At 45.7% G+C, this 26,116-nt stretch overlaps 1 protein-coding gene across 2 annotated transcripts in view; it reads left to right on the forward strand.

Moving 5' to 3' along the window:
- The first annotated feature begins 18,869 nt into the window (after positions 1-18,869).
- The window catches only part of SRGAP1 (SLIT-ROBO Rho GTPase activating protein 1), a 129,895-nt gene continuing 122,648 nt past the window's right edge, over positions 18,870-26,116 (forward strand). For both annotated transcript variants that reach the window (XM_015855441.3, XM_015855445.3), the window contains exon 1: positions 18,870-19,503. In XM_015855441.3, coding sequence (XP_015710927.2) covers positions 19,437-19,503 — 67 coding nt within the window. In that variant the 5' untranslated portion in view covers positions 18,870-19,436. The remainder of the gene's footprint in view (positions 19,504-26,116) is intronic.

The following is a 26,116-nucleotide window of genomic DNA, read 5'->3' on the forward strand; positions in this document are numbered from 1 at the left end:
GCCCCGCAGGTCCAGCAGTGAGTCCATGACAGCTCCTACATCCCTGACAGCACAGGAACAACAAGGGAAGAGTGATAACAGCCATTGTATGGCATAAGGCATTTGTGGACTCCAGTTTAGACTAATCACTCCAGATTATCAGGACACCAAACAGACGGACCATTTATCATCTGGACAGCACTGTAGTCACCACATGCTTATATGCCCATCACTGTAAGGAGCTGAGGAAGTAATACGGGTTCAGGCATGACACCAGCTGGGCAGCTGCATCCCTTCCACTTGTATCCTGGTTGGTCTTTTAGATTTTCCCTGGTCTGCTTTGAGCAGCTATGACTGGCCGTACCATTATGCTTCAGTAAGATCATGAAGACAAAAAAGGCCTGAATTTACACCTTAGTTTTTGATGAGCACAATGCCTTCCTCAAAGCAGCAGGTGGCTGGAACCACGTACACAAGCTTAGCCCAGTAATTTCCCTCTGATAGTTGCATTTACTGATATTCAACCCCTGTGAAGCTAACAAGGTATGGGCCCACAGCACTGAGAGCACTCTGCAAAACGTTGGGAGAAGTGTTCTCTGCCTTCATAGTTCCCATATACAGTGGGGTAATCTGATGAGACAAATGGAGCAGACCTACTAGGTGGCTCATTGATGCTCAAGATTAATCTCTGACAAGGAGTTCAATTAAACAACACTGAAGCTGGGCACTGGTCTGTTTAGGGTAGTATGGGTAGGTCATGGTTGGACTCTGTGATCTTTAAGGTCTTTTCCAGCCTGAGTGATTCTATTATTCTATGTTACTTACTTTATCTTGACCAACCCTGTTAGCAATCCCCAGCTCCATATAAGGGATATAAGGAAAAGAAAGGAACTGATTGTCTGTGCTGTGTGATCAGCAGCAGAAGCTACAAGGCTCCTTTAAGAACATAAATTCTGCCTTGCTTGGTGATTCAGTCAATGAGGCTATTAAAGCCACAGCTTACAGCTTGCTTAAGAAATACAGAGACAGCAAGGAGGAAAATGGGATAGGTCCCTGTGTCAAACATATCACCAGCTCTCTGAGTCACTAACAGCTTGAAAATAGATTGCCATGGTGACATCTGGATGAGTGCTCTGTACAGACAGAGATTCACAAGTTGATATTTGCCACAGAGTATCAAATCACTTCAGTAAACACAACAACCAGCACATAAACAGCTGTCTGTAACATGCAGGGGGAAAATGGAATAGTATTACTGGAAGGGATTTCAATATGAGTGATTTAAGAATGAGACTCATAAAGCCAGAATGAAATGTTCTTGAAACTATTATTACAGACGATGCTGTGCTAACTAGTAAAATACTGCATCCAATATTGGGGCCTTCTTGTCTTGGAAAAAAGCATCTTGGAAAATGAGCTGTGTGACGAAAGAAGCCATCATTGTTTGCATTGTGCTGATCATGTTTCAGTACTTGCTACAGAGAAGAACCTCAGCCAGTGCTGCAGGTTTGGTAATTACCCACTGAAACAACTCAGTCAAGGTTTTCACTTTTGTTTTTGGTATATTTTGAGGGTGGGGAGGAATACATTCCAGTACAAGCATTAATATAGGCTAGGGGCGTAGTCCACTGCTGATGCCAGATGCCCAAGCACTTGGTATTCTCAGTGCAAAAGCTGTAAGCTAATAGTTAAAAATAAATATGTTGTAATGTCTAAGCTTCTTTATAACATTTTGTCTTCAGTAGGAGGCACTGGGTTCACATTTTCCTACTTATGCTATATATTACTTAGAGATCAGTAGTATTTCCATGAAATATCATAAGATTAGCAGAGTAATTGTTCTTGTTTTGCAGGTAAAACATGGCTCCTGTACCTATCAGCCAACCGGATCAGTTAATCAAAATGCCAAATGGTTTTAATTTGCATGTAACTTCTGAACCTTGCTTTAGAAAAAATAATACAATGACACTGCTTGTTGTATCCCTCGGTCTATTTGCCACAGGGAATTGGGCTTTGACTCTTCTAAAAATACCCTATCCTAGGTTTCTCATCAACTGTATGTCCTCAGGCACTCTTATTTTAATCCTGTCACAGGAAAAAAGAAGTAAAGCAAAGATTTCTGCAAAACACCAGTGTTGAGTTACTTTGGAATAAGCAGGAGTATGTTGATAAAAGAATAAAGGAAGGGAGATTTAAGATAGGACCAAAGTGCATTCAGACTTGATTCGTGCTCAGCAGGGCTTCTGAAATGACATTTGTGGGAGGGAAAGGAAACTCACGCTGAAGTGGAAGAAAAAGGATTTTGTCTTTTCTGATAGAAACAACGCACAGAAGCTTTTCTTGAATCCTAGTGACAGTATATTTAACAGTGCTTTTATTTGTGTTTTCATTTTAAACCATCTTCAGTAGTTGGTGGTTATGGGCTTCAGCTGATGAGCCTGACTTGAACTGACTAATCTGTTGGCTTTCCTCACCTTAGAAATATCTCTCATCTCAAGTCTTCTTCAGAGATTAATGCTCCTCTTTAAACCATGACAGGATATAACATGTCATCTCACCATGACACACCTCGGTGTATTTACCCCACAGCCCAGGCCCATGGATGGCAGCACCCCAGGCCGTGCCCCTGGCTCACCCGCAGCACAGGCCCAAATCCACAGCACAGCCATGCAAGTCAAAGCTCCAGCCTTAGCAGTGTTTGCAGAAGGAGCTTACACTGTGGAGATGTTTTCGTATCTCATTTGGTGAGCACAGGGTTCAAGTAAGCAGGGGTCAACAGCTGTTGGGAAGGCTGGGCTAGAGGACACAGTGAACATGGTGGCACTGCTACAGCCTGGGCTGACATGCTGAAGTGATTTGACTGCACCAGCTCTCTCTCTGCTTCTATTTTCAAGGCAGCTAAATCTGCATTCACGCTGTAGATGTTATTTCACGGAACAACTTTCCACATGGCAGGTGGTTTTCTAGTGAGATGACATTTTGTTCTAGTGAGATGACATTTTGTTCCTAATTAACGTACGCAGTTCTTTGCTGAGGGTAGGTGATCAAAACAAGCCCTGCCAAGAAGAAAGGAAAAAATCACCCGCAGCTCGAATGCTGAGCTGCCTTTCTTAACTGCTTCAAACAATTAATTCAGAAGATTACATAAAAGATATCCTTCCTTCCTATTTCTTTTATGCCTGTTAGACTGTGTTTCTACCATAAGATGATGGACAAGGTGAGACCATCGGTCAGCACACTGCTCTGAAAGATTTAGAAGGGCAGCAAGCCGCTCTGATCTTCCCTGTTCTTCCTCAGCATTCCTGTTTAGTGAAAATTAATGCTGAGTTGTTTTTTATCATCAGAAAATGTACAAATCCATCCACAGAAATGAGATTTGGAAGAGGATAACCCCTACATGCTCATGATCCCCTCCAGAGAACAGAAACCAGAAGACAGCAGGTGGCAATAGGTGTAGGCTAAATTAGCAGAGCTCTGTAAAACCACTGCACTGGAAATAAGGTAAGGAGACTGGGTCATTTACAAGAAGGAGAAGAGGTGGAATCATTTATTTACCAAATCCTGGCTTCCAGCCCTGGCTTTTGAAAGGACACTGCATGGTCAGGAGATGCTCCTGCTCAGCACTTGCATTCGCACCCCAACAGTACCGTGCAGGGTGTTCATCAGGAGAAATGCTTTAATTATCTTGCCAGAAGCTCAACTTCCAGCAAGCTGGCTATGAACCGTATGCAGACACAAGACATGCTGTTTTTAAGTTGAAGTACAGGTTAGTCTGCGCATGTGGAGACTGCTAATTTTCACCCACAAGCATACAGCAACTTTGATACAGGCCTGTCTATAAGCTCTCCGTGAATGGCCCATGTAAGTACTGCAGATACTTAAGCTGTTGAAACCTTACATTGAACTATTTCTCAGATGTGAAGTTAGCTTCAGTTGCCTGCTTTGTGCCATTGTCTCTGAGCAAATACAGTGGGCTGTGCGTACCCTGACATCCTGCTGATGAGCAAAAGGCCACAGATCATATGAGGAAAGCCTGTGCTGCTGCATCCAAAGGTCTGTGACTTTAGCCTGACATTTGGGGATGCTTTGGGTACATCTGCATTGTCATATTAGCTCAGAGCACCAGCATGTAGTGAGCCAGAGCTCCCTGATGCTCCATACTGTGTTATGCCTCACTATTGTGTCCTATTCTGAAAAGAACCAACTACTGTATCCCTAACATGGCCCCTTCCCTCCTCCCACCACAGTCCTTTGTGACACCTAGCAAGAGAGATGTGTGGTGAGCCAGACACCAGTTTGCTTCAGGAATGGTCAGAAAAATAGAAATTCCAGTCCTGGAATAAACAGATCTGGAGAGTAAGAGCAGCAGGTATGTGCTCAGGGAGGTGCAGCCAGCTATCAGAATGGAAAATCCACAGTGGGCAGGAGAAAAGTGTGACCTGCTCTTGGGACAAAGAGGAGCAGTTCCTCATCTAACTCATGAGACTCAAAGGGGTTTTTTATCTTCTCTCAGTCTGCTACAGGGGGAAGTTACTAAAATAGGACAAGATGCTGGGATAAAGGATATCGCTGTGTGCTCAGCTGGGAAATCCACACTAATATCCTAATGAACTTTTAGCTAAGACACAGCGGTCTCTTTTTCTTACCTGATACTGTGAGGAAAATTATCTTATTTGTCCCCACAGTATGAGTCAAGAAAAAGGAGCTTACTGCATGCGTTTGCAATAATTAATGATACACACATAAAATGAGACTTCTACCCCTTCTGTGAGCAAAAGCTTAACTTGCAGAAGGGTCCTTTTGAACACAGTGGCACTAAACTTATCAATAGCTTAGCACAAAGCCTTTTCCCATTGCTTTGAAGCTGTTTACGAAGGCCTTGCAGCAGCAGAGTATAAAGTCACCTTTCTCCTCTCCATGTTCCTTCATTACAAGTTCCCCAAGGACCACAGAGAAGCAAAGAAAATATTAAACCCTCCTTTCAAAAGGTTAATATTTGTGCACAGAGACTTTCAGTGGGTCTCTGCAGAAATGTACTGAAGACTTTGCTGTGTTTATGCATATAAACTTTGGAATATCACCCACTTGATATGCCTTCTCTGGGTTCTCTCATGATCTGGAACATTATACCTACTTATTCTTTGCTTCCTCCCCAAAGTCATTTCTAGTTTCTTTCTCTTGAGGGATAAAATAAATAAATAAATAAATAGGAGACTTCAGTTTTAATCATCCAACCTGCTTTTCTTGCTTTCTAAAAAGCACGCAAAGAGGCATTTTGACCTGGACATGCTTAACCCCATCATCATCATTCCCCCTCCTTATCCTCCTCAGAAGACTCCTGAAATCCCCAGTTGGAATCCAGCTTGGAACTCAGCTCCTCATTCCTCCCAGACACAGAGGAGCCCTGTCCCTGGCTCATGGTCACAGGATCAGAATGACCGCTACCCCAGGCTGAGCTGGAAGAAGCAGGGGTCTGCAGATAGGGCAAGTCTAAAAGACAAGTTTAGAAGGCAGGAACCCAGGGGGATGGTGAGATCCACTCTGGCTCAGCGATGGGTAATTTGTTTGGGGCACAGTGTCAAAGGAAGATCTAAGGGAAGCAGGACTCTATGCCTATGGAGTGCCACTGCCAACAGCACTGGAAATCCCCCACACGAGTGCTGCAGTCCCACGTTCTGGTCTGACAGTAGGGTTCAGCTGGGATGTTATGGTTACCATCTCATGTCTGGTTTGATATCTTACTGAACAAGCTACTGACAACAGAGGTGAGGGGTGAAAATCTGTTTTTCCCAGCAACGAGGATACAGAATATTGACTGTTTTCATCAGAATGTAATTTCCTCCTCACCTCTGAGTCTGCTTCTGTGAAAGGCATTTCCTTCATTTTCCCTTGGCCAAGGAAACCACAACAAACACCTACAGCTTGAGCTGCACAATGTGTCAATTTCCAAATGATAATTCCACAATCACACAAAAATTGTAGCTTCCATACTAACAACGGTTAATGAAATGAGGTTTCTGGCAGTGAGAGAAATACTTCAGGTTAAACGCTTTCTAAACACTGCATGTAGGTTTATTGAATTCCTTTCTAGAAAGGAACATCAGGTCAGAATACCTTCCCTTTCTTCCCACTTCAGAGTAAGTTCTAGTCACTCTCTCAGGGTGTTTGTAGATTGACTCATCACAAAGTAACATAAGAACTCCTATAAAGTGACAGGGGGCTTTTTCATTATCTCTATCTGTTTTGATGAGATAATGGAAGGCAAACTAGTTGAAATTCTGCTAGCCCAAGGCAAACAATTTATTTTGATGTGTGAGTAAGGTATTATTAGTTCTTTTCATTATAGAAAACATAGGACAAGTAGGACTGTGTGCCTAGACTTGTAAATTTTCATGACAGGTTTGCATACTGGAATGATTCATGTAATGAAATAATGCTGGAAGTTAATAAAAGAAGTGCAGCTTCTCACATTATTCAGATACTCAGAAAGATACAGAGATCTATTTCTTCCTCAAGCCAGCGAAAAGGTGCCAAATGACTTCAGAAGCTTTGGAATACGTACCTGGAGATCAATGCAAACTGCCCTTCCCCATTATTGCCTGCTTTGAGTGCTGATTTATCCAGGGCGTTTTTATAGAAGAAGGTAGGCAAAATACTTAACACAAATGTCAGAAGAATCATTCTTGTATTTCAATAGCAAAGTAATGTAAATCGGGAAAAAGAGAGTCTTGCCCTAAACAACAGTCTGGGCTCAATGCTGTTCTTACAGGAGGATCCATGCAGACAACAGATGCTTGTATCTATAGTGAATATAAACATCCCTAGGAGGTTGGCCAGACACCTATCTTGCTCTGTACACACTTGTCTGCTTGACGTAGCAGTCCCGTCAGTTCCCACTTTTGGGCATGCAGAGGATCACACATTGGAGCAGCCGCCCAGCTGCTCTGGCATTATAATTAAGCAGAGGCTGCTTAGCCAGAAAGAGAAGAAAAGGAAAGAAAAGGTTTAATGTCTACAATTAATATAATGAACTCAAACTTAAGCACGGCAGGGCTTAGTTTTTGTTGCCTGGGCCCCAGAATGTTGTCTGAGCTGTCACTGTGTGAGTCGGCAGGAGAAGCTGAACACAGAAGTGCTTGTGAAAAGCTGATCCTCTTGGCACCAAAGTGCCCCCCTCCAGGCAGGACCCAGCCACTCCTGGGAGCTCAGCCAGGAGCTGACAATGAGCTATGGGCTCAGCTTCCATTGCTCCTTGCGGATCTTACCATAAATATAACTCAGTGATCAGCCATGACCTGCCTTTGGGAAGAAAGGATGGAGGAATAAGAGAGGATTTCATCTTGCATCCCAAACAAACTGACATTGGTGCCAGAATTCTCATGGTAGCAGCTCACCCACCCTCCCTATCTCCTACAGTGCTGGCCACATTGGCCTGTGTACATATCAGTTTTGTAGGTCTCCATTCTGATATTATTCTTCCCCCCCAGGGGCTGCACAGCCTCATGCCTGACTTTGTATGAACTTGGGAGATGCCTGACGCAAGCTCTGAGACTCTGCTTTGCATGCCAAATCCCTAAGGCCATTACATCATCTGACTCACGGGCACTCGAGTCCTCTGTCAGGTTTAGCCAAAGGAAGTAGCAGCTTAAATCCATTAAAGAGAAAATTGGATATGAGATGAAAAAGTTTGATCGCATGGATAAATGTCAATATGCTGTGGGGCGTTTTGAGGAGGTACAGCTGCTGATGCTCTTGAGAAGTCAGCCAAAGCTGCAGCTCTGCAGAGTGAACCTGATCTGACTTGCTCCCTACAGCTCCCAGGGCTGAGTCATACTAATCAGCATGTGCACTTTGGGCACAAAACCTGTTCATTACATCACCTCCAGATCAGCTATGCAAGTAGAATGGACCTGGTGCTCATTTTTGACTGGTAATGACTGTCTTTACCAGCTCTTCCTAATTAGTGCAGATTGTGTCCATGACCTATTTTCAGGAGCTGAGCAGTATGTCAGGATTGGCTAATGAGAGCCTGCACTTCTGCTTTTGTAAAATAATGAAAAGCTTGTCTGTAACTTCAAATTTCCCTTTAGCTACTGCAGAAAGGTTACAGGTATAAAGCAGGCTGCATTTTTTCAGTGTTAAACAAGCCATCCTTAACACTGAAGTCCTTTTTAATGAAAAAATCATTTAATTTCCACATTATCCTGCAATCTACATAGAGCAGATGGAACTTCACTTCCTTGTCAGACTACAGAGTAAGACTCGCACTCATCTTGTGATCTTGTCTGCCTTTCAGTGGATCTTAGCAACTTCCCTGCCCAGCCATGGAGTTTAGTGAGCAGAGCAGAAACTGCTTCCCCAGCCAGCGCTGCTTTCAGTCTTGTGGGCTGGACAATTTCTTGGGCAGTGAGATACAGGGGTGAACCCCTCTGGCTATGGCAGGCATGCTTTCTGGTAGAGTCCTCTATACCAGCAGGATTCTACACAGTGAAAAAGGTTCATCTATAGTCTGTTCTCTAAAAGAATAAGTGTAGGCATCAGGAGCTATCTGCCCCATATGGCCAGGATGCCCAATTCCATGCCAGAAAGCTCAAGAGGAAACCCAAGCTTATACCCCAAGCACCCAAGTCTTGTGCCCTGCACAAGGCAGTTCCTGGACAGCACATAGGATTTTCTGCTCTGTTGCTTCTCCACACGCTCTATAAAAGAGAAGTAAATAGCTAAGACTGCATTTGGCATTAGCCATTGTAGTGTTTGATTTACTGGGACTAAAATCTTAAGCTGGGCCAGTGTGATGAACCTAAAAGGCATTCTCTGAAATGCACCCTTCACTGAGGCCCCCTGCCTCACTAGAAACTTGCCCGTGCAACTTGACAATACTTGATTGATATAGCTGAATTACCACATCTATCTGGGAGTTCTTACCTTTGAGCAACTCAACATCAACTTTTGTCTAAAATCAATCAGGATTCAGAGAGAAAAGAAGTCAATACCAAAGTTTCTTAAGAGGTCCAGACCAAGAGTTTAAGATGCTCAAACAGACAGAAGTCCACAAAACAGGTATGTGGTGAAATCACAACAGTATTTCCATCACCCATGGGGTCCAGAGGAGGGTCCCTAAGATGATCAGAGGGCTGGAGCACCTCTCCTATGAGGAAAGATTGAGGGAACTGGGCTTGTTTAGCTTGGAGAAGAGAAGGCTCTAAGGAGACCTCATAGTGGTCTTCCAATGCTGGAAGAGTGCATATAAACAGGAGGGGAAATGGCTGTTTAAGAGGGTGGATAGAGATAGGACAAGGGGAAATGGTTTTAAACTGAGACCAGGGAGGTCTAGGTTAGATATTGGGAGGGAGTTTTTCACACAGAGGGTGGTGACACACTGGAACAGGTTGCCCAATGAGGCTGTGGATGCCCCATCCCTGGGGGCATTCAAGGCCAGGCTGGATGTGGCTCTGGGCAGCCTGGTCTGGTGGTTGGTGACCCTGCACATGGCAGGGGGTTGAAACTGGATGATCATTGTGGTCCTTTCCAACCCAGGCCATTCTATGATTCTATGAATAGAAGAGCTATTTCTAATTCACCCCATCAAAGTGGGCAGGAACAGCAGGGTGGCTCTCACACTGCTGGGTGTCCTGCCAGCGTGGTACAGGGAATTGGTGCCAATACAGTGTCACCCCTTCCTGCTGAAGCTGTGCCTGTAAAGATCCATGAGATTTACAGTTCCTTCTCTGAGTGTGTTCTCCAACGTAGGCCAGCATACTGAAGACCACAGACTGGAGTGTGCAGCAGGTCTGTGATTTTTAGAAGTGTTTTACTAACACGTCCTATTCTTCACCTTTCTAAGTAATAGTGCAGGAGCTAGTTATAGTTTACAGAAACCTGGCAACATAGTATATATTGGATATAATTTTCAGAGCATATTTAGTTTGCCTAATCCATATGAAGCATGTTGTAAATGACTGATGTTTCAAGACAGCCTGAGTATTTGTAGCTTCCCTTATGCAGAGCAAAGATCCAGGGAACAGGAGAACAAAATGCCTCAATTTCTTGTCTCTGTGGGCACAGAGATAAATGAACAAACTGCCAGAGAAAAAAAAAGCATCCTTTTATTCCATGAAGGATGTTTTATAAATCCTATAAATCCTGAAAACTCAAGGGAAAGAAAACTGCTTCTGTATAATTATAGCTGAACTGCGATACTGTAATGTGTGCTTAGAAACATCAGACACACAAGATGCTTGATTAAGACAAGGCACACTGATGACTGGGGAAAGGAACTTTATTTTTTAATTAATGCCATTTTAAAAGTGATTGTGCAGAGCCAGTTTTCTAAATTCCACAATCACGCAGTATCAGAGAAATAATTAAAATCACTTACTTGCAGAGCAAGGACACACACAGTTGCCAGGCAACATCTTACGTACCTTGAGAATGTATAACGACGCACATGATTTATGTCGAGCTGTTGTTGTATCTGATACCATTGTTTCTGATGTGGATCCTCATAGGCTGAGCCACCATCAAACTACAGCCACCATGCTGACTCTTCTCCTTGGTTTACAGAGCCATTCATCTGCTGCCAGCACATTTTCAAATCTACAACTTGAATCGCTACTTAATATTGTCAACCATATAAGAATAAGTTGGTTAGAAAGGAACATTAAATTCCATTAATGCATGTTCTTCTCGTATGAGTTCATCAAAGTAATGACATTAATTTGTCGGCCTAATAATTACTAACACACGTGACGGCTGTAACCATGTTCAGGAAAAGTAATTTAAGATATTTATAAAGTGCATGTCACAATGTATCATTTCCCCAGAAACAACAAAGATTTCTGGGATATGAAAGCTACTGAAAGAATTACAACCAGAATTAGAAATACTGGAAACCACCTGAATAATTGTGCTGAATAACTGTGAATGTGATACTCAGCCTGGGTTAGACTTCATTACCCATGTGGGCACGTCTTTGATCACTGTTACACTGGAAAGCCTGTAAAAGGAGGCAGCAGCTCCGGTAGATATACAAAGATACTGCTAATCTGTGTTACAACATCAAACCTGCACCAATTCACATACATTTAAACAAATGGCTCGTATCTTGTGTTGTATCTGCTGCAGCTGTTCGATCTCAGAGAATGACATCGACAGGATGTTAATATAACAAACCTTCCTCGTGGTTACATAATCCACGCCGCCCAACTCAACACCAACAAATGTCTGCCATAAATGTTTTCTTTTTGAGTTTTAGAAGCTTTGGTAGGTCTGTAGAAAACCTCCTCGCATCACTTTGCTTTCCTCATCTTTCCACTTGAGGGAGCTCCAACATCTGAAATGTTTTAAAATTCTCAAGGAGGCCCTCAAGAAACCTATTCTATACAGCTCTGCTCCCGGCGGATCATACTTCTGAACACTGGGCTTTACGCTGAACAGACACTGTCTTTAGTAAAAAATAATGTTTTGAAGCAGTTATTGTCCACAGGAAGCTTTGGGTTGTATGTGTGCATGTGAGAAGCAAGTGACAGAGACATATATAAACACACTGTTGTACATGTGTATGTAACATATTGTATGGGAAAATGCTGATCACAGCCTGAACCTCTGATTAACCACCTGAGGCAAGCAATGAGTCAGCTGTGGGAGCACAGGGGAAGGCAATTCAGCTGTGCTACCGGAAGGGGTGGAGCTTGGCTCCACCTCTCCCAGATCTCATTTAAGGGCTTACTACAACTAAGGCAGGATCTCTTTCTTTGCAGATTGCTCCTTTGTAGAGTTTCCTGCCAACCTTCAACATCAGTGAGCATTTCCCATTTATCATAGATTATCTTTCTATCATGATAATCTTTCATTCAAAACTTCTGTTTAACCTGTTTACCTGTTGAGTGTATGATTGTATAACTGTGCACATATTTATACATTACTTGCTAAGAAAAAAGAGTGCATTTTGTAATATTTATGCAGCCTGCTATTGTGACATCGTGCTACTGAGTAAAGAAACGCACCCCTCACAAAAGGAAAAAGAAACAATAACTCAAACTCCCTGAATTCCCTGCCAATTCTCTTTAGTAGAGGATGTCTTCCTGGACAATAGGATGAGAACTTGAACGCTTCAATCTGAAGCCACAGTTGTGAAGCTGAGGTCATTATATTTTACTTTAAAACCTCTATGTATCTCTGGCTGATGAGAACTGGTGGCCCAAATGTGCAGAGGGGGTCAGCTGCAACCTGAGAGTATGACATGATAACAGGTCCAATAGGAGATGTGCATACCACAGCACCCCCTGCATGCCCAGCCCTTGCATCTATGCCTCTGCTGCAGGGAAGCGGGCATGGCCTTAGGAAAACATAAACAACTCTAAATTCACACCAAACCTTGCATGTTACGTGAAGAGAGCCTCTTGTAGCAAGGCAATAAGAAAAGCTAAGGACAGAAAAATGCATGAAGTCCCCTCCGAGCCCAGGGCTAGGTCTTCCATATTTTGAAGGGGAGACTGCCTCAAGGGCCACCTTCCCTTTTGAGGACCACACTAGCATAAGGTGTTTGAAAAAGAGTTACCGGGTTACCAAAGTCTTTTAAAACACAATGGTAGGAGAATGACTTCACTTTACTTTTTAATTCAGTGAGCAGCTGTCCGTGAAGTAGGAGGTCTCGATTCAGCTCATTCTACAGCCTGAAGCTTTTCCAGCTGCTACCACCCAGCTCACACTAACAGCTGGGTGCAAAATGTGGAATTACCAGGTCTCAAATGCATGTCAGGGCCTGTATCCCTCCCTACTTCCACTTGCCTGGAGATCTGGCCATCTGACACCCCCCTCCGTGATCCTGGTTTGTATTTTTGCAACAGAGAAGCTAGAAGTACCTGGGGGGGGAATAAATCGAGCACACTGCTACTACTCATAATTAGAGAAAATGTTACAGAAATGGCCTTTCTTTTTCCACTCTTGTTTCTCTTTACATATGCCTTGCTCTTGGAGAAGGGCACAGCCAGAGGGTAGGCCAAGGGGCTGAATCAGGGCAACAGCAGCATCCTGGGTAGACCATTAATAGCAGTGCACTTTTTAGCCTGATAGCTGCAGCTGTTCCCACCCTTCTGGCCCACACTAATAAATATGCACATTAGATGGATGTTTCTGCCAAAAAGAACAGGGCTGACATTTGAAGTGTCATTGCTGGGTTTCAAAATTAATGCCCTTCTGAGACAAATAAGGGCGGTTCACAACCTTCAAGCTACTGGCACCGACAGAAGCAGCCCCAAAAGCTGAGATTCTGAAAGATCTAGCTGGCCTATCTCGGCCATATAAGGACAGCAAGACTAGGAGTTACATACCCCTATTAAATGCCAGAGGTGCAATCCAGCAGCTTTATCCATGTAAGCATTCTCATTAAAGTCAGTCAGCAGCAGCATGATGAAGGATATGGGACTAATTTTTAAAACTCAATTCTTCTCAGTTCTTTGCTGTTCCTTCGAGCAGTCTCCTCTTTGAAATTTACTCCAACTTTTAATGTTCTCCATTCAGAGTCATTAGCATGAGAAGGTCAGGAGTAATGAAGTGGCAGAAGTACTTCATTTTTAGCTGAGAACTGATTGAACAAACATAAACAATGCAAACGGAAAATTTAAAACCAAAAGCTAATTATCAGAGATGCAATTATCTGCTCATCAGAGACTTCAATTGGCCCCTCAGGCTCACTCGGAAGAGCTCTCCAACACACCGTGTTCTCCCACCAGGCTTGGAAAGAAAGGCTAAACCATAAAAGTTCCTGACGCTATTCCGCACAATGCGGCGGTTAAGTTTAAGAAGCAAGATAAAGATCCAGAATAATGCTGGTGTTTGTAAGCTGGCAGGTGTAAGGCGCGTGCAGCTGCCTAAATTCAGGTGTTCAGTGCTTACAGATTGGACGTTCACATCATTATTCTGAGAAGAACTGGAATACGGAGGATTCAAAAGCTACCAGCAGGATGAAAGTAGCCCTACAGATAATGCAGGGCCTGCTCTGGGAATGCAATTACTCGGATGTGTCTTCAAACCAACAAAGTTGCCTCAGTCTCTTCTCATTAAGTGACAAAGTTACTACCCCAAATTCGTTCCTCTTTGTAATTGCTAGTTGGGAAGAAAATAGCAACACCGCGGGGAAAAGGATAATGTTCCTAACAACAGTAAAAGGCACAAATTAGCCTCATAACTTTCCATGTATCAGTTCTGTCATTAGTCCTAGTAGCACCGCTCAAAATGAAGAAATTAACAAGGAAACATTAAACTGCAATTCATGATGCTAAAGCAAGGGGACTAAATATTGACATACCAATTACTGCTTTAAGTCTCATGAATTTCTTCAAACAAAGTAGCAACTAAACTAATGTCAGGAGCTTTGGCTTTGGTACTTCTCTTTTTGTTTTACAAGAAATACAACGATTTTTCACATACCAGACACTACCGGTCCTCTGGGGCTGGAATCTTCCCTTACCTTATTCAGACAGAGGGCTCTCTTTCATTTCAAGCCAGTGACTTTACCTGGAAGATATTTTTTCTGTGATATCAACAATTCCCCGCTGGATTCAGATCTATGTATTCCGTGCTGACAAAGCTATCACACGCATTTGAACACGGCCAGCTTGGCTGCACACAACACATATATAGAACATTACCTAATTGTATTTTTCCTGAACCCTCCTTCAAACAACAGGCCAAGAGGATTCCTTTCCAACATGACTACAAGTAGTAAACAAACAAACAATCTGCAGATGCTTATCTGTGCATTTTAATTGGGAGCGAGGCACTAAAATTAATACCTATAATTCTAAGAGGCTGTTGTTAACATTCAGCACGTTACATTCAGGTTTTCAAAAGAGGACGTCCCTCCTGTCTGCTATGACTCCTGGTTAGGACAGTAAGGAAAAGTGGAACAAAATCCATCTTAAAATAAGCATCTAAAATAAGTGAAGTGCAGTAATCACCACCAAGGACGTGCCCACATCTCCTGGCTGGCTTCTGAAGGAGGTTAACTGACACGTCTGGAACAGGCACGTGCCTTTAGTTGCCTAAATTTAGGTGTGTAATGCTAACAAATTGGGCATATGGATCATTGTGTCTGAAAGAAAACCATCAATTTGGCAACAGACAAAAACAGTAATCCAAGGAAGTACACATTAAACCCCTAAGGCTTCGGTTGCAGAAGAGATGGTGTGCACAGGACCTCACAAGCAATGCTCCTACACCAGTGGTCAGAGTAGCATTCCTGGAAATGGAAGATTAGTCACAGCTTAGCCTCACATAGAAGCTTAGGTGAGAGAAATGCCTTTCCTGGACTGCTGAAGTTCAGACAGCACACAGAGCCTCATTTCATAGCTGCAGAGATCCATCTGAACGCTTTAAAGCCACTCACTTTCAGGTCAGACAGGGTGAATTCCCAGCTCTTCTACAGGCAGTGACAAACCCCATTATCCCAGATTTTGTCTCCATGTCTCAGGAGTTTATGAGCACAGAGCAGCATTAAGTGCTGCGCTGATTGGGAGGGAGAAAAAAAGCTTCACTGGTTTTATACCTTAGATAAGCAACTATATTTACTACAATAATCTCATTCCTGAGCAAATAGATTTGATTCTATAGAAATGTGCATCTTATCAGTGACAAACATTTGAACAAGCTCATAGAAAGCAGCTTCTTATTGTTTTTTTCAATGACAATCAAATGTTTCTTTGTTTCAATTAATGCTTGGCCTTTCATTTAGAGACTTACTGCCCAACAGTGAAATGACTGATTGACTGCAATTGTCAAGCATGATGAATTATTTCTGTCTTCTTTTCAGCCTGAAGGAAATTAGTGTAGGTTTTTGTTGTTTAAGGCTGCATTTCATTATGTGCTCACAGAGCTCGGTGATATTCCAGCCATCAGTTTCATACGGTCTATTTTTATTAGCAGCACAAGAAATGAAATCCCGCACAGCTCATCAGGCTGTGTAAATGAAATGCAATAACGAAGTCCTCAAGCAAGCTGAATCCAGCTTGCTCATGTTATTCCTTTTTTTGCACCGAGTGCATCAAGTATTGCAGGGACTGCTCTCTGTATAAACACATCTCTGCTTTATCATACATAATTCAGGATCTCCAGTTCCCTGATGGAGTACATTATCTAACTGCACAATGAGGTATGGTTCACAAACTCTGCTCCTGTACTGTACAGCTGCAGTGCCCAATTGCACTGCATTTTTTATACAGCTCTGCCTCTTCCAACAACATATGTGCTCTCAGTTGGCTTTATGCAAGTACATTTTAAATGTCCATAGCGTCCCCCCATGACAAGACCTGAATATGCTCTACATACACTAATTTAGAGTTCACAGAATTACATCATGGATAACCAAGCATTTTGAAGCACCATCTATGGATACACGTATATCAAGACTGTTCCACACCTCTAGTGCTTGCTGCTCTTGAAATTGATGGGAAGTCTGCAGGGACCCTTTTGAGACAGAAGACAGGAATTTCTGTAATAATCTCTGTCCTGTAAGTCATCTCAAATGTGGTGTCGCAGAGCCAGGCAGGGTCTGTTCCTGTGCAATCACCCTCCTTGCCATGGGATTGCAAGCTGTGGAAATTAGTGCGGAATTGAGTCCGGAGACTTGAGCTGCCACGAACATCTTCAAAGAAGATTACCACCATGTAATAACGCACAATCCTTTGGCAATCCCTAAAGAAGAGCAGGGGGTGTGGGAGGGTGGAAATCAGATTTCTCAACCAGCTCAATCCTGGTAGTCCCGGAAGCCAACCCTAACTCAGGGATCCAGAGTATGCACAGCTCAAGCCATCTGCGAACATGAGTCCATCCCTAGCTAGGGATCCTGCCATGGACAGGCTGAAAGCACCAACAGAGGAAAGCAATCTCCAAAGGCAAACCATGGTTTCTGTGCCTTCATAGGCAATTACATAGAAACAGGAATTCCCTCCCTGCTGCTCCACAGATAGCCACATCCTCTGCCTGCAGTATCTAGCACAGAAGGAAAAGGATGGTATAGACATGGAAATCCAGTCCCCATCTTGCATTGGGTAGTATTTCCCATCCTAGGCCTGGCTGCAAGAGGGATCTTTGTTGTTCAGCCTTCATAGAGGAGAAAGCAAGTAACTTCACATTCTTAATCCGTGCCACATTTTGGGTATGGTTTGTACACTCAGCTCCCAGACCAGAGAGCTGGAGACTGGCCTGACCTAAGACAATGTTCTGCAGAGCCTCGAGTCCAGAAACAGGGGACAGAGTGGCACTTAATGATCTGAAAAGGGTATGTACACTTACTACTAATATGTTGAAGACATGGTAGAGGTGTGGAAGTGATTAGCTGCAATGCTAAGGCAATGCTTTACTAAGATTTAAATACAAACACAGGCTAAAATGTCAGCATTAACACAGTATGTGTGCCACCTCCCTCCGAAGGCCAGATCCCCATAGCACTAGAGCTCAAATCAAGCCAGATTATTGTGTAGCTGGCTTAAGCCACTCCAGAGCAGAGGATCCCACTGCTCACTCCAGTTTGTCCTGAAGGGTCAGGCCTGCCTGTCCAGGACAGGATCTACAGGTATTTTATTTCTCTGGGCACTACCACCACACAGGAGCCACCTTTGGAAACTCCTTGTCTGCAACTTTGCCTAAATGCTTCTGGCTATAATTGAAGTTGGCAGAGCACTCCACATCTCCATAACTCCATTGCCTGCTTTTAAACTCCTCAAGGCTGATCTCCCTGCAGCCCAAAGTCTGCATCTGTAACCCTGGAATTTCATGTTTCACTTTGACTTCAAGAATGACAGCCACACTCCTTGCTCATCAAATAGTAGCAATACCCATCATCCTTTGCTTTTTACTTCCCAACTCTTTTCAAGCAAAGGCTGAATTTCAGGGCAGCCAGGGGACAAGGAAAAGGGTTTTGCACCCTGAGACACGTCTGACTCCTTCAGTGGGTGACACCAGGATTGGAGTATGGGACCTACAAGCAGCACGGCTACTGGCTCTGCCAACTGCAGCGCTCAGCTCCTGGCACATACACCATCATCTCAGCATGCAGCACTGGCAGCTCACTCATCCTTCACAACCCAACAGGGCTAAGCCTGGTGCCAGCTCTGCAGGCAGAGTTGGAGGCTGACCCCACACTGCTGGATTCACCCCAGAGAAAGGGCGTGGGGGCTGCACTCCCACCCACAACTCTTTCCGCCCTTCCGAACGGCCTTAAGCTCACAATGTTTGCAGGTAGGGCCGTGAACCACTGCCCACCGGCCTGGCGTCCATCCTTCCAGCAGGACCTTGTTCCCCATGTGCCACGCACAGCACTTCAAGGGAGCACGATTTCGGGCGGCCTCCCACCCTGCTTTGTTTCCTTCCCACTATTAGTGCCGTGACGGGCGGTGTCAGCCCTCGGGACGAGCCGCAGCGTTTGCACAATGCCGCCACGCCCCATGGCGGTGCCGCGGGCACGGGGCAGCCCTACAGCAAAGCGGCGGCGAAGCAGCGCACTGCCCTGAGGGGGAACGCGGGGTCCCCAGCGGTCACCTCTCGCCCCGGCCCCTCCCTCCCTCCCTCCCTCCCTCCCCCCGCAGCTCAGCGGAGGCGGCGGTGAGAAGCTTTAACTTTCCCCGGCGGATCAAGGCCCCTCCGTCACCTCGCGGCCCCTCGCACGCCGCTCCCCAGACGGCACCCGGCCGCCATCTGCTCACCAGGGCCGGCCCCTTCCCTCCCTCCGCCCGCCGGGCCTTGCTGGGCCTCCCGCCTCGGGGCAGCGGGGCACGGCGGGGCTGGACGGCCCGGCCGCCAGCAGGGGGGACGGTGCGGGAGCAGAGCGAACCACCGAGGAGGCGGGACGGGAGATCGACGGAGGGGAGGGGGAGAGAGGCGGGGAGAAGTTCATTCTCGGAGACACCTCTCGGGGCGCGGCAGGAGCCGCCCCGTGCCGGGGCTGGGCCGTGCGCTGGGCGCCGCTGTGCGGGGATAGCGGCGGCAGGGCGAGCGCCGGCTCCGAGTCCCCACCCAAGCGAACGCGGCGGCACTAAGCGCTGCTTCTGGCGGACCGACCGAGCGCAGTCAGCTCTCCTCACCACTCCCTCCCTCCCCTTCCCTTCCTTTTTCCTGGGTGCGCGAGGAGCGCTAGATAACAATGGTGGGGCGCAGCCTCCGGGCCCCCGCCCTCGCCTAGTGGGAGCGGTGCCCCCCGGCAGCCCCTCCAGCACCGCCCCGCCCTGCGGCGGCCCCGGGCCGCGGAGCGCCCTGCTGCTGCCGGCGGCGCTGCCGGAGGCGATGGTGCCCGCGCCGGGCTTGCTCTGAGCACCGCCTACCCCCGATCCGCTGCCGCCCGTCGCTCGGGCTCGAGTGGAGCCGGGGCAGCTGGCGAGTCCGTCCGGAAAATAATAGCAATTAATAATTAATAATAATCGAAGCAGAGGAGAAGAGGGAGAAGCGGAAGAAGCGAGTGGATAATGTCAACCCCGAGCAGATTCAAAAAGGACAAAGAGATTATAGCGGAGTATGAAAGTCAAGTGAAAGGTAAGCGGCGCGGCTCCCGGCCTCGGGGCTCGGCCTGCGGAGCTTGGCCCGGCCCGGTGCCTGTTGCCCGAACTTCGTGGGGCGGCGGAGCACCTTCCCCGGTACCGCTGGGGGAAGGCAGAACGCCTCCGAGAGCGGTACCGAGGCGAGAGACAATGGTGAGCCGGTGTCCCTTCCCCAGGCTGCCCCCACCCAGCCCTGGGGATTGTGGCTCAGAATGAACCATCGCCGGGTATTGAATGAGCCTGTCCAGCCATCCCAGGAAGTGTTGCAGCCTCGCACCGCCGGGCTGCGTCGCATGCGGGCGTTGTGCCGGAGTAGTGCCGGCTCAGCTCCGGCTCCGGCTCTCCTGTTCTTTGCGCGGCGTTTCCCCGCTGCAGAGGACGAGAAAGTAGCGGGTGGCGGCTCCTCGGGGCTTTTCTTCCCGGTACTGTCTTACATAAGGCACAAACGGCAATAAATTCGTACTTCGGAGATGGGTGTGAACCTGAGACGCAGCACCCACAAGGCTGCGATCCGCCTGGGCTCCGGTTATACAGGGTGTGAGATATGCAGGGACGGAACGAGCCCCACGCAGCGCCCGGGGCTGCGGGCCTTCAATGGGCGGGAGGAGCCCGTCCGCTGCTCCGAGCTCTGTGGGTTTCCTGTAACCCCGCGGTCGTTTTTCTCCTCTTATCTCGTAGAACCGATCTTGCAGGATCAAATGATTCCTGCGGTTTTGTTGTTTTACCTGAAAGTGGTAGGTTTTTTTTTCATTCGTCTTTCCAAGCTTAACTTTGTGTGTGTGTGAATACCTGTCAGCTATGAAAGGCTTTTTGGGTCCGGGGTGAGATTTAGGCTTAAAATAAAGAGGTGAACTGCCAGACAGAGGGGCGGTGGGCAGCCTGGGGTTGCTGAGCTGGCTGGCACGCTGTAGCTTGGGTGCCTGCTGGGAAGGGCTGAAGCAGATGAGCCTCTGGAGATGGATCGGGCTTGTCCTGCTCACTGAGCAGGAAAAACGCTCGTGATCCAAACCCTTCTGCAGGGCGTGCAGGCTGCTCTTTGCCTCCTTCTAATATGATTGTCACGGGCTCACGGTGTTTATTATTATGGCTGGTTGCTCTGTAAGCCATTCTTTTCTTCTAAATAAAAATACTCTTCCCTCCAGCTAAGTGCATTGGCTCATTTCATGAACAACAAAGACTCAGGCAGCAAGCACCTCTGATAACCATTGCCTCCTTCAGTGTTATGGTCCCTCATCCTAATTGCAAAGGGAAATGGCATTTGTAAACATAGCTTGGGAGGAATTCTGACTTGCTTTGCTCCTCCATGGGGGTCCGTACAGTCTGGTTCTGACCATCCAGCTTAGGTTATTGGTGAGCAGCTGTTTGGTAAGATGTGCTGGGCTGGAAATTGTAGCCAGAACTGCTCTGTCTTCAAGCAGTATCACTACAATGCTCTTTCATGTCACAAGAACTCTTTGTATTAAGGGATAATTCTGCTTGATGTTAGCACAGTGATAACACATCAAAGTCGTGATGCCATTGTGTGATACTCTGCAAATCTTTTTGATATTGGGAAGCCAGGGGCTAAGGAATCAGTCCTAATTAGCCAGCTAGGTGACTTGAAGAGACTGTAAATGCAGGGAACCCAGGTCCCTGCATGCTGCCAGGATTTCATGCATGAGGAAAGGAGAAAGGGTGTGGCCAGAAAGCTTTTGCTGTTTGTGGGGTGCACCTTGGCTAGTGGTGTTCTTCAAGTAGCTTATTTTCTCATTACTGCTTCGTACTAGAGGAGTTACAGATGTTAATTGTTCTGTCTAGTCCCTGGGTGGTGTAAACTGGCCTCCTCGGGTAGCTTAGGCACTCCTCTAGCAGTACCAGTAGGTTGGCTGTTGATTTAATGGATGATATCCATCCTGGGGTTCTGAAAGAGATGGCTGATGTTGCCGAGCTGCTCTCCATCACATGTGAAAAATGATGTCTGTCTGAAGGCCCCGGTGACTGGAAAAAGGGAAACATTACTCCTGTTTTTAAGAAAAGGAGAAAGGAAGACCCAAGGAACAACAGGCCGGTGAGCCGCACCTCTGTGCCTGGGAAGATCATGGGGTAGATGGTCCTAAAAGTTTATTAGAGCACATACGAGACAAAGAGGTGATTCGAGACAGCCAGCATGGCCTCACCAAAGGCAGATCTTGCCTGACCGATCTGGTGGTCTTTTATGATGGAGTGATGGCTTTGGTGGATGGGGGAAGGGTGATGGATGTCACCTACCTGGACCTCTGCAAAGCCTTTGGCATGTTCCCTCACTACATCCTTCTCTCTAAATTGGAGGGGTGTGGATTTGAAGGGTGGACTGTTCAGTGGATTAAAAATTGGCTGGCTCGATGCAGCCAAAGTGTTGTGATAAATGGTTTTGTATCAGGGTGGAGGCTGGTCACAAGTGGTGTCCCTCAGGGCTTAGTCCTGGGTCTGATACTCTTCAACATCTTTATCAATGACATAGACATTGGCAACAAGTGCACCCTCAGCAAGTTTGCAGATGACACCAAGCTGAGCCGTGCAGTCAATACATTGGAAGGACGGGAAGCCATCCAGAGGGACCTGGACAGGCTGGAGAAGTGGGCCCATGAAAACCTAATGACATTCACTAAGGCCAAGTGCAGGGTGCTGCACTTGGGTCAGGGCAATCCCAGGTATTTATACAAACTGGGGGAAGATCTCCTTGAGAGCAGCCCTGCAGACGTGGGGGTTCTGGTGGATGAGAAGCTGGACATGATCCAGCAGTGTGCACTTGCAGCCCAGAAGGCCAACTGTGTTCTGGGCTGCATTAAAAAAAGGGGTGGACAGCAGGGAGAGGGAGGTGATTGTCCCCCTCTACTCAGCTCTTGTGAGGCCCCATCTGGAGTACTGCGTCCAGGCCTGGGGCCCACAGCACTGGAAGGACGTGGAGCTCTTGGAACAAGTCGAGATGAGGGATGGGGCACCTCTCCTATGAGGAAAGGTTGAGGGAATTTGGCTTGTTTAGCTTAGAGAAGAGAAGGATCTGGGGAGACCTTATTGTAGCCTTCCAATATTTGAAGTGTGCATATAAACAGGACAGGAAATGGCTGTTTATGAGGGTGGATAGTTATAGGACAAGGGGGAATGGTTTTAAACTGAGACAGGGGAGGTTTAGGTTAGATCTTAGGAGGAAATTTTTCACGTGGAGGGTGAATTTGTAAAGTCAGAGAGGCAGATGGGAAGTACTGCTTGGTTCTGAAACTCCTTACTATGTGAAAGTGAGCTGTCTTGAGATACTTCTCTTTCAGTCTGAACTTGTTGCTTCATAGTCTTGTTGAAGCACCTACTTCTCAGCGGTGTTCCACTTCTTAAGCAAAGGCTTTGGAGGAAGCATCAAGAGCTTCTTTTTTTCAAGAATATTTTGACAGTTTGGAGGAATGACTTAAATTATTTCTAAAGTGGCTTGGGCTGTGTGCAGCCTGTATTGGATTACTGAGTAAAATAGCTTCTTAGAATATCTCTGATCATCTAGACTGTCAATTGCATGTGATTTTTTTCTAAGGAAAGTGGTAATTTTATAGGGCTTCTGAAGTTCTTGGAAGCACATTTCTTCCCAGCCATGAAGCTGAATGGAGGTAGGGAGTGGTGGTAGGCCTAGAGCTAGGGAGGAAAGGGACCTATTTAACTAAGCAGCAGACTGGTGTTATAGTTTCGAATATTACCCTTCTGATACGTGACCCTTCTTAGATTTATTCACAGCATATCTTAGTTCAAAGCTATTCCGTGACTCAATGATCTGGATTAGCCTTCTGTTATACTATATTATGCTATCTTTTGTATTCTGTGGACCAACCTGGTGCTGTTAATAATGTCAAATATTATATATTAGTAAACTTAACAAGCAATCTGTGGCAGTGAAGAAATACAAGAGTGTCTACTGAGGTCTTTGTGAGTGTCTCAGGTATGGAAAGTGGTGAGCTAGGGAGATCTTGAATACCTGGTTCACTACAGAATTGTATTCCTCCAAAGAAGAAATGTATGGTAGCAGAGGGGATTGGAGCTGCTCCTCAGGAGCTTACAGGTGATTCAAATGTTAAACTGGCATGTTTATTTTTTTTTAAGACTTAGAACTGGCTACCAGAGAAATGTTTTTTTTCCTCCTCTACTTCCTACTGGGATCTTATCATCTACAGGATAGAAATCTCAGTTCTTTGGGTAAACATCATTGAGTCTGTAGTTGGATATGCAGCTGAAAGAGATACCTGCAGGTTTAAGAAGTTGAGTCACAAACTGAACAGGCTTTGTCATCTGTGTATTTGGTACTTTTGTCTTTCTCATATATGTTTTGGAATACAGTCCAAAGAACTTGTATTAGTTCTGTGCTGTGCAGCAAATCGTTTGGGTGGTGTGTAACCCTGAATAGAGCCTCCTTCCCAAAGGTCATGAAGGAATGATTTCAGATATTTAGATCTCTTAGTTTTTCTTTCTAGTAGTTAAGGAACAAATTATTATTATTTTGTACCTTTTTGGAAAACATGACCAATGATCAGGAAGATAGATACACTTATTTTTTTCCTGGTTTGACTACACGCTGCAGCTTCTGTTCCCCAGTCCTGCAGTGAAACTACATTTACTGTTTCAATTGAATTTAAAGGTGAATGAAATGCTGTAGCACACATGACAGGACAAGCAATGAGTGGGTTGTCTGACCAGTATTTCTTTCTGGAAAAAATGTTTATCACGTCTGACCAGTATTTCTTTCTGGAAAAATGTTGATCATAACATATACTTAATGTGTAAGATTTTTCTGTACCTGCACTTCTTTTTCCATTATTCTAAGAAAGGTTTAACTTGTTTCTGCATCTGTAGCAGTTTGGATGCTTCTTTAGGGTTTTTTTTTCCTTTGCAGATGTACTTTCTGTGCAGTTGCACTATTGCAGAATAAGGTTCTAAATCATGCTAAGGTTCATTTAATTTCCTGCCATTATCTTTTATTGGTCACTTTTTTATGAACTGAAGTACCGGTTGATAATAAAATTAAACTTATAGCTTTGAAATGGCTGTGGTAAGACGCAATGGGGTCCAGATTTCATCTTATTCTCTGCCTCAAACTTCTCTTGGGCTGGCTCTTGCCTTTTATTAAAACTGTTTTCCCTGTCAGTCAGAGCTGATGGATGGTAGTATTGGAAGGAAGCAGGTCAGTGCTGCTGTGGCTCCAGAAGTCCCTTGCTGACCATGATACAGCCTATTGGAAATCACTGACCGTGGCCTGACAGTGTGTCATGTCTGATCTCCGCTTTGGACAGGGCTGGACATCAGGGAGAGCACAGATGGATCTGGACAGGTTGTCATTGTGTGTGTGTGTGCTCTTGTGGTGGTACTTTTCAGATCCCCTTCAAGCTGCTGTTACATCTTGCTGGTGTAGTACTCCACACATAACCTTTCTGATCTCTGTAGTGGAAATTAGTGCTACCTTAGCTTTTATTAATCCTTATTAAAGTCTAATCTGCTCTTACTGCTTGGCTTTCACAGGGCAAAAAAGGCTTAGGAGTTGTGTTTGGGGTTGCTTTCATTCACAGGCAGTTTGTATTGCTCTCTTTGCTCCCCATGTGCCGCTCCCTCTGCTTTTTGGAGATTTCATTCTTGTGGCAGCATTTTCCCTGTGACTTGCTCCTTCTGCTCTGCCAGCTTCTGAGCTGATGACCTTTCTGAGACTTTTCTGGGACCTGCTGTGAGCCTCCCATGCAAGGCCACTGGGCCTGGCTCCTTGCCTTGCAGTCCATGAGCTGCAGGTGGCCCATGGCCTGGCATTCCTCACACTTTTTGCTTGTCCCACTGCCTGTCTCTCAGGTAACTTGAAGGGCGAGAGGTGGTGGGGCTGCATGTGCTTCAGGAGGAGGAGAAATGCCAATACCAGAGGCAGTGGTTGGAGGCAAGAGTGCTGACAAAACTACTTTGTGCTAGCATAGATCTGCAGGACTGTGCAGTGAGTGTGACTATTGTGAGCATGGGGCTGTGTTCCTGGCAAGAGGCTGAGCTGAGCTTTCTGCACAGGAAGGTTGCTTGCTGCATGTCTTTTACATTACCAAGGCTATGTCGGGGACCAGAACCAGAGAAGTTTGTTATCACTGCTGTTTTTCCTTTGTTTCCAGGATTTAAACAACTGTAGGTTGCTGTAGCAGTTTGTGTGATGGTTTGCTCCTGTGGGAGTACTCCAAGGCAAACAATTCACTTTGATCTGTTGTAATGGGAACAGTAATCCTGAGATACCGCTTCCTCAAGAATCTGCTGTGTTCTGCTGCCTGTGGGACATGCAAGTATGTCACAATTCAGTTGTGGCCAGCAGGCAGGCTGAAGGTGATCTGTTACGTTTTACCTATGCTCTGCCCAGTGATTCAGAGCAAAATGTTCGTACCCCAGAGCTGTTTGCTGTTGCCTACAGCTCAATAACCAAAAAAGGAAAATCTCTTCAGTGCTCCCTTCCCTCTCCTCTCTCTGTTCATGTGACTTTTTCTCAAGTATATGTTGTATGAATTTCAGGGTGCAGTTTTCAATCTCACATCGTACAACCTACTGAAAACCTTGATTTTTTACCTTATGAGAAGAATTAGGCGTCCAATAAATCTTGAGGT

This window comes from Coturnix japonica, chromosome 1 (genome assembly GCF_054131305.1).
Source record: "Coturnix japonica strain WE chromosome 1, WE-NBRP24, whole genome shotgun sequence".
NCBI classification, from domain to species: Eukaryota; Metazoa; Chordata; class Aves; order Galliformes; family Phasianidae; genus Coturnix; species Coturnix japonica.